The 15,565-nt window shown below is 47.0% G+C and overlaps 1 protein-coding gene across 1 annotated transcript in view; it reads left to right on the forward strand.

The window, feature by feature from the left end:
• Window positions 1-6,269: 6,269 nt before the first annotated feature.
• Window positions 6,270-15,565, forward strand: part of LOC147121613 (mitogen-activated protein kinase kinase kinase 4-like) — a 60,508-nt gene continuing 51,212 nt past the window's right edge. The window contains exons 1-2 of the mRNA XM_085977977.1: window positions 6,270-6,340; window positions 7,407-7,588. Of these exons, the coding sequence (XP_085834103.1) occupies window positions 6,270-6,340; window positions 7,407-7,588 (253 nt within the window). The remainder of the gene's footprint in view (window positions 6,341-7,406; window positions 7,589-15,565) is intronic.

A 15,565-nucleotide genomic window follows, 5' to 3' on the forward strand; every position in this document is an offset into this window, starting at 1 on the left:
CTCCAGTCTCTCTCTCTCTCACTCCCAGTCTCTCCTCTCCTCTCTCTCACTCCCAGTCTCTCTCACTTCCCAGTCTCACTCCAGTCTCTTCACTCCCAGTCTCTCTCTCTCACTCCCAGTCTCTCTCTCTCACTCCCAGTCTCTCTCTCTCACTCCCAGTCTCTCTCTCTCACTCCCAGTCTCTCTCTCTCACTCCCAGTCTCTCTCTCTCACTCCCAGTCTCTCTCTCTCACTCTCCCAGTCTCTCTCTCTCACTCCCAGTCTCTCTCTCTCCACTCCCAGTCTCTCTCTCTCACTCCCAGTCTCTCTCTCTCACTCCCAGTCTCTCTCTCTCACTCCCAGTCTCTCTCTCTCACTCCCAGTCTCTCTCTCTCACTCCCAGTCTCTCTCTCTCACTCCCAGTCTCTCTCTCTCACTCCCAGTCTCTCTCTCTCTCACTCACCAGTCTCTCTCTCTCTCACTCCCAGTCTCTCTCTCTCTCACTCCCAGTCTCTCTCTCTCTCACTCCCAGTCTCTCTCTCTCTCACTCCCAGTCTCTCTCTCTCTCACTCCCAGTCTCTCTCTCTCTCACTCCCAGTCTCTCTCTCTCTCACTCCCAGTCTCTCTCTCTCTCACTCCCAGTCTCTCTCTCTCTCACTCCCAGTCTCTCTCTCTCTCACTCCCAGTCTCTCTCTCTCTCACTCCCAGTCTCTCTCTCTCTCACTCCCAGTCTCTCTCTCTCTCACTCCCAGTCTCTCTCTCTCTCACTCCCAGTCTCTCTCTCTCTCACTCCCAGTCTCTCTCTCTCTCACTCCCAGTCTCTCTCTCTCTCTCACTCCCAGTCTCTCTCTCTCTCCTCCAGTCTCTCTCTTCACTCCCAGTCTCTCTCTCTCTCACTCCCAGTCTCTCTCTCTCTCACTCCCAGTCTCTCTCTCTCTCTCACTCCCGAGTCTCTCTCTCTCTCTCTACTCCCAGTCTCTCTCTCTCTCACTCCCAGTCTCTCTCTCTCTCTCACTCCCAGTCTCTCTCTCCCTCTCACTCCCAGTATCTTCTCCCTCTCACTCCCAGTCTCTCTCCCTTCACTCCCAGTCTCTCTCCTCTCACTCCCAGTCTCTCTCTCTCTCACTCCCAGTCTCTCTCTCTCTCACTCCCAGTCTCTCTCTCACTCCCAGTCTCTCTCTCTCTCACTCCCAGTCTCTCTCTCTCTCACTCCCAGTCTCTCTCTCACTCCCAGTCTCTCACTCCCAGTCTCTCTCTCACTCCCAGTCTCTCTCTCTCTCACTCCCAGTCTCTCTCTCTCTCACTCCCAGTCTCTCTCTCTCTCACTCCCAGTCTCTCTCTCTCTCACTCCCAGTCTCTCTCTCTCTCACTCCCAGTCTCTCTCTCTCTCACTCCCAGTCTCTCTCTCTCTCACTCCCAGTCTCTCTCTCTCTCACTCCCAGGTCTCTCTCTCTCTCACTCCCAGTCTCTCTCTCTCTCACTCCCATCGTCTCCTCTCTCTCTCACTCCCAGTCTCTCTCACTCCCAGTCTCTCTCTCTCACTCCAGTCTCTCTCTCTCACTCCCAGTCTCTCTCTCTCACTCCCAGTCTCTCTCTCTCACTCCCAGTCTCTCTCTCTCACTCCCAGTCTCTCTCTCTCACTCCCAGTCTCTCTCTCTCACTCCCAGTCTCTCTCTCTCACTCCCAGTCTCTCTCTCTCACTCCCAGTCTCTCTCTCTCACTCCCATTCCTCTCTCTCACTCCCAGTCTCTCTCTCTCACTCCCAGTCTCTCTCTCTCACTCCCAGTCTCTCTCTCTCTCACTCCCAGTCTCTCTCTCTCACTCCCAGTCTCTCTCTCTCACTCCCAGTCTCTCTCTCTCACTCCCAGTCTCTCTCTCTCACTCCCAGTCTCTCTCTCTCTCACTCCCAGTCTCTCTCTCTCTCACTCCAGTCTCTCTCCTCTCTACTCCCAGTCTCTCTCTCTCTCTCTCACTCCCAGTCTCTCTCTCTCTCACTCCCAGTCTCTCTCTCTCTCACTCCCAGTCTCTCTCTCTCTCACTCCCAGTCTCTCTCTCTCTCACATCCCAGTCTCTCTCTCTCTCACTCCCAGTCTCTCTCTCTCTCACTCCCAGTCTCTCTCTCTCTCACTCCCAGTCTCTCTCTCTCTCACTCCCAGTCTCTCTCTCTCTCACTCCCAGTCTCTCTCTCTCTCACTCCCAGTCTCTCTCTCTCTCACTTCCCAGTCTCTCTCTCTCACTCCCAGTCTCTCTCTCTCACTCCCAGTCCTCTCTCTCACTCCCAGTCTCTCTCTCTCACTCCCAGTCTCTCTCTCTCACTCCCAGTCTCTCTCTCTCACTCCCAGTCTCTCTCTCTCACTCCCAGTCTCTCTCTCTCACTCCCAGTCTCTCTCTCTCACTCCCAGTCTCTCTCTCTCACTCCCAGTCTCTCTCTCTCACTCCCAGTCCTCTCGTCTCTCACTCCCAGTCTCTCTCTCTCACTCCCAGTCTCTCTCTCTCACTCCAGTCTCTCTCTCTCTCACTCCCCAGTCTCTCTCTCTCACTCCCCAGTCTCTCTCTCTCAACTCCCAGTCTCTCTCTCTCACTCCAGTCTCTCTCTCACTCCCAGTCTCTCTCTCTCACTCCAGTCTCTCTCTCTCACTCCCAGTCTCTCTCTCTCACTCCGCAGTCCTCTCTCTCGTCACTCCCAGTCCTCTCTCTCTCACTCCCAGTCTCTCTCTCTCACTCCCAGTCTCTCTCTCTCACTCCCAGTCTCTCTCTCTCACTCCAGTCTCTCTCTCTCACTTCGCTTCCCAGTCTCTCTCTCACTCCCAGTCTCTCTCTCTCACTCCCAGTCTCTCTCTCTCACTCCCAGTCTCTCTCTCTCACTCCCAGTCTCTCTCTCTCACTCCCAGTCTCTCTCTCTCACTCCCAGTCTCTATCTCTCACTCCCAGTCTCTCTCTCTCACTCCCAGTCTCTCTCTCTCTCACTCCAGTCTCTCTCTCTCTCACTCCCAGTCTCTCTCTCTCTCACTCCCAGTCTCTCTCTCTCTCACTCCCAGTCTCTCTCTCTCTCACTCCCAGTCTCTCTCTTCACTCCCAGTCTCTCTCATCACTCCCAGTCTCTCTCTCTCACTCCCAGTCTCTCTCTCTCACTCCCAGTCTCTCTCTCTCACTCCCAGTCTCTCTCTCTCACTCCCAGTCTCTCTCTCTCGACTCCATTCCCTCTCTCTCTCTCACCTCCCAGTCTCTCTCTCTCACTCCCAGTCTCTCTCTCTCACTCCCAGTCTCTCTCTCTCACTCCCAGTCTCTCTCTCTCTCTCACTTCTCCAGTCTCTCTCTCTCTCACTCCCAGTCTCTCTCTCACTCCCAGTCTCTCTCTCTCACTCCAGTCTCTCTCTCTCACTCCCAGTCTCTCTCTCATCACTCCCAGTCTCTCTCTCTCACTCCCAGTCTCTCTCTCCTCACTCCCAGTCTCTCTCTCTCTCACTCCCAGTCTCTCTCTCTCTCACTCCAGTCTCTCTCTCTCTCATCTCCCATTCTCTCTCTCTCTCTCACTCCCAGTCTCTCTCTCACTCCCAGTCTCTCTCTCTCTCACTCCCAGTCTCTCTCTCTCCCACAATCCCACTCTCTCACTCCTAATCTTTCTCTCTCTGTCCTAATCTCTCTCTTTCTCTCAGTCCTAATCTCTCTCTTTCCCTCTTTCTCTTCCCCCCCCACCCGTCGCGCGCGCGCGCTCTCCCACCCCCCCCAGTCGCGCGCGCGGTCTCCTCTCCCCCCCCCCCCAGTCGCGCGCGCGGTCTCCCCCCCCACCCCCCCAGTCGCGCGCGCCGGTCTTCCCCCCCCCCCCCCCCAGTCACGCGCGCGGTCTCCCCCCCCCCCCCCCTAGTCGCGCGCAGCGGTCTCCCCCCCACCCCCCAGTCGCGCGCGGGGGTCTCCCCCCCCCCCCCCCCCCCCCAGTCGCGCGCGGGGTCTCCCCCCCCCCTCCCCCCCCAGTCGCGCGCGGGGTCTCTCTCCCCCCCCCCCCCCCCAGTCGCGCGCGGGGTCTCTCCCCCCCCACCCCCCCCAGTCGCGCGCGGGGTCTCCCCCCCCCCCCCCCCCCCAGTCGCGCGCCGCGGGCCCCCCCCCCCCCCAGTCGCGCGCGCTGTCTCCCCCCCCCCAGTCGCGCGCGCGGTCTCCTCCCCCCCCCCCCAGTCGCAGCGCGCGGTCTCCCCCCCCCCCCCAGTCGCGCGCACGCGGTCCCCCCCCCCCCCCCCCAGTCGCGCGCAGCTGTCTCCCCCCCCCCCCCAGTCGCGCGCGCGGTCTCCTCCCCCCTCCCCCCCCCCCCCCAGTCGCGCCGAGCGGTCTTCCCCCCCCCCCCCCCCTCCAGTCGCGCGCAGCGGTCTTCCACCCCCCCCCCCCCCCCGGTGCCGGCAACGATTGACCAATCCTACAGTTCAGTCGCCTGATGGTTGGCCAATCGCTGCGTCTGTGGGCGGGACTAATGCTTTTCATCTCTGGCATCGGGCAGCCATTGCTTCACTACTTCCAGCTCAAACTCTGCTAATCCAGCTTCGAAAAAGTTAGTATCTCTTTTAAAAATTACATAACATTTACCAAAAACGTTTTATAAGTACTTTCACTTTCATCTTTGAAGCTATTAAAAGTTCGAAATGTTGCCCGGCAGCAGATTCACACAGGGACAGACAGACAGGCCCCAAAGCCTGGCACTCGATTTAAACCGCCCGGCCCAAAACAGCCCTGGGAAAGCCGGGCTCCCCCAGCTAGTACTTTATTAACTGCTTTGTTAACCTGACCTGCCACCTTCAGAGATTTCTGCACAAGGACCCCCAGGTCTCTGTTCTTGCACCCCCTTAAAATTTATATTTATTTATTTATAAAAAAAGACTTCTGGGTTTCCTTTGTTACGCACTAATCTATTTTCATACACTCTCTTTGACCTGCATTTCCTTTTTTAGTTCTTCTCTGTACGTTCTGTATTCAGCTTCGTTCTCTACTGTATTAGGAACCTGACACCATAAGCCTCCTTTTCCTGTTTCATTTTAATCTTGAGACCATTACTCCTCCAGGGAGCTCGAGCTTTGGATGCCCCTTTGTGGGAACGTGTCTACTCTGTACCTGAACCATCTCTTTGAAGGCCTACCATTGTTCAGTTAGTGTTTGGCTGACCAATTTTTGATTCCAGTCCACCTGGGCCAGATCTCTTTTCAACTCACTGAAATTAGCCCTCCTCTAGTTGAGTATTTTCACATTTGATCCTTGTCATTTTTCATAATTACTCTAAACCTAATATTGTGATCACTGTTTCCCAAATCAAATGCTCCCCTACTGAAACACACTCCACTTCATTCCCCAGAACTAGATCCAGCACTGCTTCCTTCCTCGTTGGGCTGGAAACACACTGATCAAGAAAGTTCTCTTGTACACATTTCAGGAATTCCTCCCCCACTTTGCCCTCTGCACTCTTGTTTTCCCAGTCTATATTGGGGTAATTGAAATCCCCCATTATCACTACTGTATAATTCTTGCATCTTTCTGCAACTTTCCTGTAAATTTGTTCCTTTATCAGTTTCCCACTATTTGGTGGCCTATAGTATACACCCAGTAGTGTAATAGCTCCTCTATTCCTTAATTCTAACCAAATAGATTCTGTCTTTGAACCCTCAAGTACATCATCCCTTTCCAGTGCTGTAACAGTATCATTGATCAATATTGCCACCCCCTTCCTTTTTTATCTTTATCTTTCCTGAGTACCTTGTAGCCAGGAATGTTGGCCCTGAATTTGCGGTCGGAGGCATAGCAGAAGAATACACCACCGACTCTCCAAAAAAAAAAAAAAAAAAAAAAATCCGAAAGTACCAGGTGTCTGGAGCTTTGGATTCTTTAGGTCCTGGGTCTCCAGGCGTTCGCCTGCCTAGGGGCCCAGGGGCGCAGGGCTGGGATCACGTGAGCCCGGTCCTCCAATTAGAAAGGGGGATTCCTCATGAACGGAATCCCCAAATAAAACACACTTTGAATTTAAAAAAATAAATATTCCCAGGTTCAGAATTAATTAAAAGTCCCTTTTGATTAAGCATTTAAAATAAAAATTTGATTTTTTGAAAAATAATAAAACATTTTATTATGGCTGAAAATTTACATGAGCTAATTTTAAATGTTTTTGTAAAAGCAGGCCTTGCCAGAAGAATACGCTTTTACCAGGTGTAAGGGTTTCATGGGCAGATAGCCCAACCCTGCGCCAGCGAAGTGTTTTTGGGGTGCATGTGGACGATCTGTCGGGGAAACTTGACATCACAGGTTCCGGGTTTTCGCGCATGCAGATTTATGACGACACATGCATTGTGTACGCCGTCATGGGCCCTGCACAATCCAGACCATTAAGTTCGTAATCCTCCCCTTGTTTGAGGCAGGTCTCTGTTATTGCCACTATATCATAAGCCCATGTGGCAATTTGTGCCTGCAGCTCACCAACTTTATTTACCATGCTCCATGCAGTTACACGCATGCACACCAAACCCATCCTAGCCTGCCTCGCATTTGCCCGTCTGATTCCTCCTATTTCTGAACTACTCTTTATTCTAATGCTGCTGGTCTCTCCCAGTCCCCATGGCACCTTGTTTCTCCTCTCTGATGCTACATCCTGATGCCCCTCCCCCAGCCAAATTAGTTTAAACCCTCCCCTGGAGCACTAGTTAACCTCTCCACAAGGACATTGGTCCCCAGCCCTGTTGAGGTACATCCCCTTCCCTATGACCACTGCATGTCTACACTTGCTGTGCCCTTGTGCAGTCATTTGTCCCAGGATGCCATGGATGTGCACTAGACTGTTCTCCCCCGAGGTGTCATCACCCTCTCATACAGCACTAAAAACTGATTTGTGAGTGCCACACTCCCAGAGGATTCCTGCCCTGCCGGATCGTCACCCACTTGTATTTATTTACTGGTAAGAGTGCATAGATATTTTTAGACTGCCTATGGCTTGCTGCAGGTTTTTTCAAAATGTAGGTTTTACTGAAATATACTACATATATAATATAATAATTAACAGTGATTATTTGTTTTCAGCTTGTGCAATATCTCTAGTACCTAATGGGATTTCTCATTATTTGGACACACTTTTTTTTCTTTGATTTCCCTCCCCCCCCCCCCCCCCCCCAAGTGTTCTTGTCATTTACAAAATATATATATATATCATGTAATCTGTAAGTTTGCATGCAGTTTCATACTTCACTTGAGCCAGAGGAAACATTGATCTAGTGAAACCAGTTTTAAAGCTGTTCTCCATCCCAAGCACATACTGTGGTTTGGGCACTTGGTTGGTTTTGTGTTTTTAACACCACAGGTTAGTTGTATACGTCTTGCTCAAAGCAACAATAAGTTGATTTTTTATATATATATTTATATATTATAGTTTGTAAAACAAGTTGGGTAATTTTTTTTTCCTTTCTCAGGGAAGACCAAACATCAGGTGATGTAGCTTCTGAAGATGTTGAACCAGATGACTATTCTGATGAATCTAGCATTGAAGGTTTTTACGGAACTTCACCACCTAGTACCCAACGGCAGATGAAACGCATGTCGATGAAACATCACAGGAATAATGTGGGGAAAGCAGTCAGTCGTCCTGGTAAAGGTTAGTATGATGCAGAAGGTTGCTTTGGTTTCCATTAGTATATTTTGATGGAAGAGTGTGACACAGATGAACAACCTCAGTTCTGAAGTTACCGGCAGTATGGTGTTGTATGGTGGATGTTCTCTTGGGTGCGGGGTGCAGTGAGTGTGCCTGGTTTCTGAGATGCTGCGATTCACTTTTTAAACTTTAGCATTGGGCAAGTTTTGTTGGCTGCAGATTCATGATTTTGCTTTTTTCTAATGAGCTCTTTTCCATTTTAACTGTGGTATTTCTAGTAACATAGTAATGTTTTGGAGAAGGGAAGACCATCGATCTAGCCAGCCTGCCGGAACTTCTCATTATGTTCCTTATTGTGAGTCTAGAACCAATAGTTCTGTATCCAATTTATAATGGTAATTGATGCAGTTCTTCTTTAAATCTGGTTTAGTCTTCCATCACCCCAACTGGTACTGCAATCTGTTTCAAAGTTCTATCGCCCTCTTTATTAAAAAAAAAAGTTGCCTAAATTTATTTTTCCTTTGACACGCTTAACTTGAAACTAGTTTAAAGGGCAGCTTCCCTTCCCCCTCCTTATCTGTTTCCCTCAAAGAGGCTTTGTTTGCTTTCAAAATTCAACTTTTAAAAAAGAAAAGAAAATTAGAATGAGGGTGGAAAAAAGCCGACATGTCTGCCTTTCTCTCTTGGAAGTGATGTCTTTTAGATGAGACGTTAAACTGAGGCCCCATCTCACACCTCGACCTCAGGTGGACATGAAAGATCCCACAGCACTACTCGTAAAAGAGCAGGGGAGTTCGCCCAGTGTCCTGGCCAATATTTAATCCCTTAAACAGCACCACTAGAACATGATCATTTGTCTCTTTGCTATTTTGGGGATTTTTCTGTGTGCAAATTGGCTGCCACGTTTCCCTACATTACAAAAGTACTTCATTGGCTGTGAAGAGCTTTGAGATGTTCAGAATTTGTGAAAGGTGCTGTACAAATGCAAGTTTGTTCATTCTTTCTTTCCTTTCTTCCTCTTTTCCTTCTCTTTCACTTAAAACGGGGAAGGAAAGGAAAGGATAGTTGTGACTGGTTTTACTCTCTCCTCCGGGTCAGAAGATTGTGGGTTCAAGCCCCACTCCAGAGACATGAGCACATAATCTGGACTGACACTCGGTGCAGTACTGAGGGAGTGCTGCACTGGATAAGATGTCTTCTCAGGTGGCCGTAAAAGATCCGGTGCCACTGTTTCGAAGAGCAGCAAGGGAGTCACTCCCGGTGTCCTGGCCAATATTTATTGCTCAACCAATACCACAAATAGATTATCTGGTCATTATCACATTGCTGTTTAAGCAATCTTGCTCTGTGCAAATTGACTGTCGCGTATCCTACGTTACAAAAGTACTTTATCAACTGTAAAGCGTTTTGGGACATCCTGAGGTAGTGCAAGTCTTTTTTTCAGTCTCTTCCCCCTTTCCGTCTTCCCCCTTTCCGTCCCAACACCTTCCCATTTGTTACTTGTGGAGGGAACTATTAAAATTATTGGTGCAGAATTTGCTGGAGCCAGGCATCTTATGGGTTGCTCTGTTGGTTAGACTTGTTCCTGCACCCTTCAGCTCAAAAATGTTTTGCCCACAAAGTTGCTGGAAGTGCAAGCTGATAACGGCACAGTGTGGGAAACAGGGCATCTGGGACCTTGGTGAGCAACGGGACAAATAGTGTACAGGAAACTTTGTTATATCCGGCACCGACGGGACCGAGCTGTTGCCGACCTATCAAAACTGCCGGACATACAAAGTTAATGTTGAAGCATACGGAGGTTTTCATCTCCGTATCTGACAGCAAACACTGTTGCTTAGCAACAGCTTGTAAACAGTCGGCCCGTACCTTGGAAGCGTCTCTGTAACTTAGCAACAGCTTCAGAGAGACTTTCCAGAGCCCGACTGTTGAAAACAAAGCCACGAGAAGAAAAAAAACCTAACAAAACGGCTCCTGATTTCTGCCGGTAGATCGAGGTTTCCGGACATACAACCTCCGGATAAACCAAAAAGTTTCCTGTATCTTTTTTTTTAACTATTAGTTTATGGGATCTGGGCGTCGCTGGCAAGGCCAGCATTTATTGCCCATCCCTAGTTGCCCTTGAGAAGGTGGTGGTGAGTTGCCACCTTGAACCGCTGCAGTCCATGTGGTGAAGGTACTCCCACAGTGCTGTTAGGGAGGGAGTTCCAGGATTTTGACCCAGCGCTGATGAAGGAACGGCGATTATACTCCCAAGTCAGGATGGTGTGTGACTTGGAGGGGAACTTGGAGGTAGCGGCGTTCCCATGTGCCTGCTGCTCTTGTCCTTCTAGGTGGAAGAGGTCACAGGTTTGGGAGGTGCTGCCGAACAAGCCTTGGCGAGTTGCTGCAGTGCATCTTGTTGATGGTACACACTGCAGCCACGGTACGCCGGTGGTGGAGGGAGTGAATGTTTAATGTGGTGGATGGGGTGCCAATCAAGCGGGCTGCCTTGTCCTGGATGGTGTCGAGCTGCACTCATCCAGGCAAGTGGAGAGTGTTCCATCACACTCCTTACTTGTGCCTTGTAGATGGTGGAAAGGCTTTGGGGAGTCAGGAGGTGAGACACTCGCTGCAGAATACCTAGCCTCTGACCTGCTCTTGTTGCCACAGTATTTATGTGGCTGGTCCAGTTAAGTTTATGGTTAATGGTGACCCCCCCAGGATGTTGATGGTGAGGTTTCGGCGATGGTAATGCTGTTGAATGTCAAGGGGAGGTGGTTAGACTCTCGCTTGTTGGAGATAGTCATTGCCTGGCACTTCTGTGGCCCGAATGTTAACTGCCACTTATCAGCCCAAGCCTGAACGTCGTCCAGGTCTTGTTGCATGCGGGCATAGACTGCTTCATTATCTGAGGAGTTGTGAATGGTGCTGAACACTCTGCAGTCATCAGCAAACATCCCCATTTCTGACCTTATGTTGGAGGGAAGGTCGTTGATAAAGCAGCTGAAGATGGTTGGGCCTAGGACACTGCCCTGAGGAACTCCTGCAGCGATGTCCTGGGGCTGTGATGATTGACCTTCAACCACCACAACCGTCTTCCTTTGTGCTAGGTATGACTCCAGCCAGTGGAGCGTTTTCCCCCTGACTTCAGTTTTACTAGGGCTCCTTGATGCCACACTCGATCAAATGCTGCCTTGATGTCAAGGGCAGTCACTCTCGCCTCACCTCTGGAATTCAGCTCCTTAACCAGTGAGATTTAAGGATTGAAAAATAAGCGAAGGACTGAGGAGGAGGGTGAATTAGAGTGGGTGAATTCAATGTCAAATCAGGTACAGAAAGAGGGAAAGAAATATTAGACAGAGAAAAAAGACAAACGAAGAGTAAGAATTTAATATAATGACATTTTAACAACAATTCACTACCTGAAGGAATGAGACCCCACACTTTTAATTATTCACTTTCTAGGGTTGATTGGCAATTATTAACAATTATCGTGTTAAAAGGGTACGTATGCTTTTAATTACTAGACTTCACTTTCTGTGGTGAGGTTAATGGGCAAGTAATGTGCAACTGTACCAACTTCATGAAAATCACGGAAGTTAAGGGTGGATGCCGTTTTCGTGAAGCTAACAGTGGAGTGGCGCAAATCGGCCAGCAACCTGTGGTGATTTGCAATTCACGGGGTATCTTTTCTTCGTCACTAGTTGCTGGCCAATTTGCACATTAATAATAACAGAAAATGCTGGAAATACTCAGCAGGTCAGGCAGCATCCGTGGAGAGAGAAACAGAGTTAATGTTTCAGGTCTGTGACCCTTTGTCAGAACTGGAAAAAGTTAGAGATGTAACAGATTTTAAGCAGGTGCAGAGGCTTACTTGTACTTCTTGCAATTTAGTAAAACAACGATTTACTTGTACTTCTTGCAATTTAGTATACTGTATTCGCTGCTCACGATGCGGTCTCCTCTACATTGGGGAGACCAAATGCAGATTGGGTGACCGCTTTGCGGAACACCTCCGTTCAGTCCGTAAGGGCGACCCCGAGCTTCTGATCGCTTGTCACCATAATTCTTCACCGCGCTTCTACTCTGACCTCGGTCTCTTACATCGAGCTTACTCTGTTCCAATAAAGCTCAAAGAACAGCACCTCATCTTTCTATTGGGCACTTTACAGCCTTCTGGACTCAACATTGAGTTCAACAATTTCAAACCATAACTTCTGCCCCTATTTTTTTCAGGCGTCGGCTGTTGATGATTCTGCCGTCCCCATTTGCAACATTTAACCACTCCTGCCTTCCACCCTAGCACAGACCCTCCCTTTCCCCTGCCTCTGCACCTGCTTAAAACCTGTTACATCTCTAACTCTTTCCAGTTCTGACAAAGGGTCACAGACCTGAAACATTAACTCTGTTTCTCTCTCCACGGATGCTGCCTGACCTGCTGAGTCCAGCATTTTCTGTTATTTCAGATTTCCAGCATCCGCAGTATTTTGCTATTGCACATTAATAATGCGTGCATCAGTCACATGCCATTATTTTTTTAAGCAAATTCTGGGCCAATACCTTTTCCAATTGCACCAGACACCACTACATCTGATTTTCATTCTCTTGTGTATATAGGCTGTGACATTGTAACAATCAAGGTGATCCACCATTAAGTCAACTGAGAAAAGGATAATGTAAATTTATAGTTTTTAATCAATGTAAAGACTCGGAAGTGCGCAATGCGTCATTGCTGTTTTCCTTCATGTATTCTGTCTCCTTCCCCATGTCACACTACAGTACTTTGAAATTAAACTCGAGGTTTATCATCCTGCAGTCAAGACCAGCATTGGAAAAAAACTGATTTTGAAAGTGATGAATTTTTGTAACTATATGCCTCGCCCTATGTTCAGCTTCTTTAAGAACTTGCCTAAACCAGTGTGCATATACAGAGACAATGTTAAATACGTTTATTCAATTTTAAAATTAGTGAAGGAGATGAAGAGTGCATGGTACTGAAATACAGTCACAGCACACTGCTTGAGCATTTTACAGATGATAAAAACAGCTCTATTAAATAAATTGTGTTCAGAATTATGAAGGGTTTTGACAGAGTAATGAGGGATAAGCTGTTTCCACGGGCAGGAGGGTCAGTAACCAGAGAACCCTCCTTCTGTGTTGTATGATTCTATGCATTCCGGCAATAATAAACAAAGCTGGAAATAAATTGGGCTGCACCTAAAATGAAATATTTGGTTTTGTTTAATATTTGCATTTGTATTTTGACTTGCTGCACATATCTAGCAAAAATGTATCCTCACTAGAATTCCAGATATACACTGGCTTATTGTGGGGGCGAAAAAACAGAAGATACAGAAGAAACTGTGACATGTGGCTCTTCTGTGGCTGTTGAACATGAGCATTAAAAGATTTCTTTACTGATGCAACTTGTCTGGACAGTGAGGTGTTCGCTGCGATCAATCCCGAGCCACCTGGTCATCAAACTGTCAACAACACTGTAAACAAGCCTCTTATAGGTGGACTGCCAATTTGCTCAGGGTTGCAGGAAAAGTAAATAGTGTGTGGCTTGTGAAAAGTGGAAGAAATGTAAAGCAACAGTTTTGAGCCTTTCTGCTCAGTCAGGCCTGTGCCTCTCCCGAGAGATGAGCCTCATCATTTGCAAACAGTTGAGATAGACAAATTTAGAGAATCCAATCATTTAAATAACTTTTTAAAACCAGTAAGTTTTAAAGACCCCATTGGGAGTATTTGGCTGGACAAGTTGCTGAATACAAAAAGAGTGGAAAGTTAATATATGAACATATATGAAGTTGGTCATTAATCTGCGTGACTTTTATAATGGTATTTTAACTTTTTTCCAATTTGTCACGCTGTCGGGGTCAGCTAATCCAAGTCACTTCACTTTGTTGACCTTTGCTCTTTAAATGTGCAAAAACATTTTTATCAATTAATATTTAAAACTTGTAAATAGTTTTTTAAATGGTGACACTCTTATTTAAGGTCCCCTGCATTGCAATTAGAATTGGGACCCTGAATTCCACAGCTCTACAAATTTAAGGAAGAGGTGTTGAATTAAAAGATTTTGTGAGAAGTTGATACTGAAAAATATTGGGAAATGTGGCTCTTGCAGTGTAATCAGTTAATTAACAGGCTCTAATTTTTGTTCTACACAACGAGCAGCAAACTCATGTTTTGCATTAGTGTTTTACGGAAGTTTCTCAGAACATATAACTCTGGATATGACTCCAGGGATTTTGAATTGTGAAGCAAAGAATCACCCACAGGGGCCCATGAGATTAATTTTTCTTTGATTGATGTAAGTTGTTTCCTCTCCATGTAGTGCTTGGACTGTGGCAAGATCTAAAGTCAATTTCAATTAAACCAATTACTGGCCAAAGTCTAACCCCCCGCCGCGCCCCCCCCCCCCCCCGCCCCAAAAAAGTCTCCGGCTTTTTCTGAAACTTATAACCATTGAAATTGATTACTCCAGCAGGACATGCCAAAATCCATTCTAGGCCACAGTTAAGAGCCAAAGTTCCCCCATGGTTTTATGCGTAGCTCTGTATCACCAAATACTAGAAATTGTTGTGCTTTGTAGTTCAGTTTTGTCACTGAACTTGGTCCTTGGCTGGAATCCTCAGTATCAACACTTAAGAGTGTAGAAGAGCTTTGCTCAATGCTGTTTTACACCAAGAGCAGCGTCAACTAAGGTTAAACAACCAGAACACCTACTGCACTTAGCAATGCAATTTTGCCTCTGAATTTATTGGCAGTGGAATGCTGCTGTTGTCACATTATGACAGAGTCCATCATGGACTCGGTTTCTCCAATGCTTCAATGGATATGGCATTTTGTTTTTCCACAACAATTTTTGCTCCTGGAGTCTCGTTCAGGGCATTGTTGTGCAGGCAGCAGCAGCAATCCTCCATTGGTTGTCCAAGTCTGATCCTGAAGCACTTTTTAGCATTTGCTAAATGTATATCGTTATAATGGTAATCCTGCAAGTGTCATTTTGTGGGAAAATCATTTGGATCTGTTTCATATGATGTCATAGAAAAACTGGCTGGCATTTTTTCTTCTCTCTTTTTCTCCCCCTCCCCCCTTTCAGCAATAAACAGAATCAAGCTTTTATTAAGGCCATAAGAGTCAACTTCTCAAAGGACAACATTTGACGGGTTTCTACAGACTAGCATCCTTTGAATCCTGAAATAAGTGCTACTTCAATGTTCTGCCAGTTTAGTCTTACTGGTGAGAACATGATGCAAGGTAGCTGTCCAAGCTGAACTTGAATGAACAGCATTCACTTTCTCCAAGAGCACTTAAAGCATTAAAGCTGTGCTAACTCCATAGAGAAAATTGGTCCTAATATAATTTAATGAAAAAAGATTGTATCTTCCTTTTCAGGAAGTGAAATGTACTTTTTATTTTGCAAAGGTCATTTTTTTTTATTGAAAGAAAATGAAGTGTGTTTGCTGTTTGATTTTTGGACCTCGAACTATTCATCAATGACTGGCAATTCAGCTTGTTTTTTGTTTCTAGACTGGAATCCCAGTAATGTAGTGGAGATTATTCGACATCCGTGCCAATATTTGAAATAAAACAAGACCTTGTTCCAGCCATTTTAGCTAAAAATTCAATAGAAGTTAAATTACTTTTTTGCCCCATTTGGATCCTTTATTCTTGTGATTGGGATTAAAGGAAAATTCAAGTATTTATATGTAATTCTCTGCATATTCTATCCTAATGAGTTAGTGTTATTTCAGTTTAGGAAGGCTTCAAAGTGCTTTCTTTTACTAGTGTAGATATGGGTGTTATCAAATTATAATACCCACTTCAACAAAATGTTTGTGTTCATCACCATCCTGTTCTCTCGCTCTCTCACTTTCTCCCACCATCAGCAGAGGCAGCCTGATTTAAAAAAAAGTATTGATGTCTAGAATACGTTAAAAGTCTTGCGTCTGCGCATTTACAGTCTGCGGTTTCCTCTTGTCACATTTT

This window comes from Somniosus microcephalus, chromosome 3, assembly GCF_052327205.1.
Source record: "Somniosus microcephalus isolate GS21.2 chromosome 3, FLI_Smic_1.0, whole genome shotgun sequence".
Classification (NCBI taxonomy): domain Eukaryota; kingdom Metazoa; phylum Chordata; class Chondrichthyes; order Squaliformes; family Somniosidae; genus Somniosus; species Somniosus microcephalus.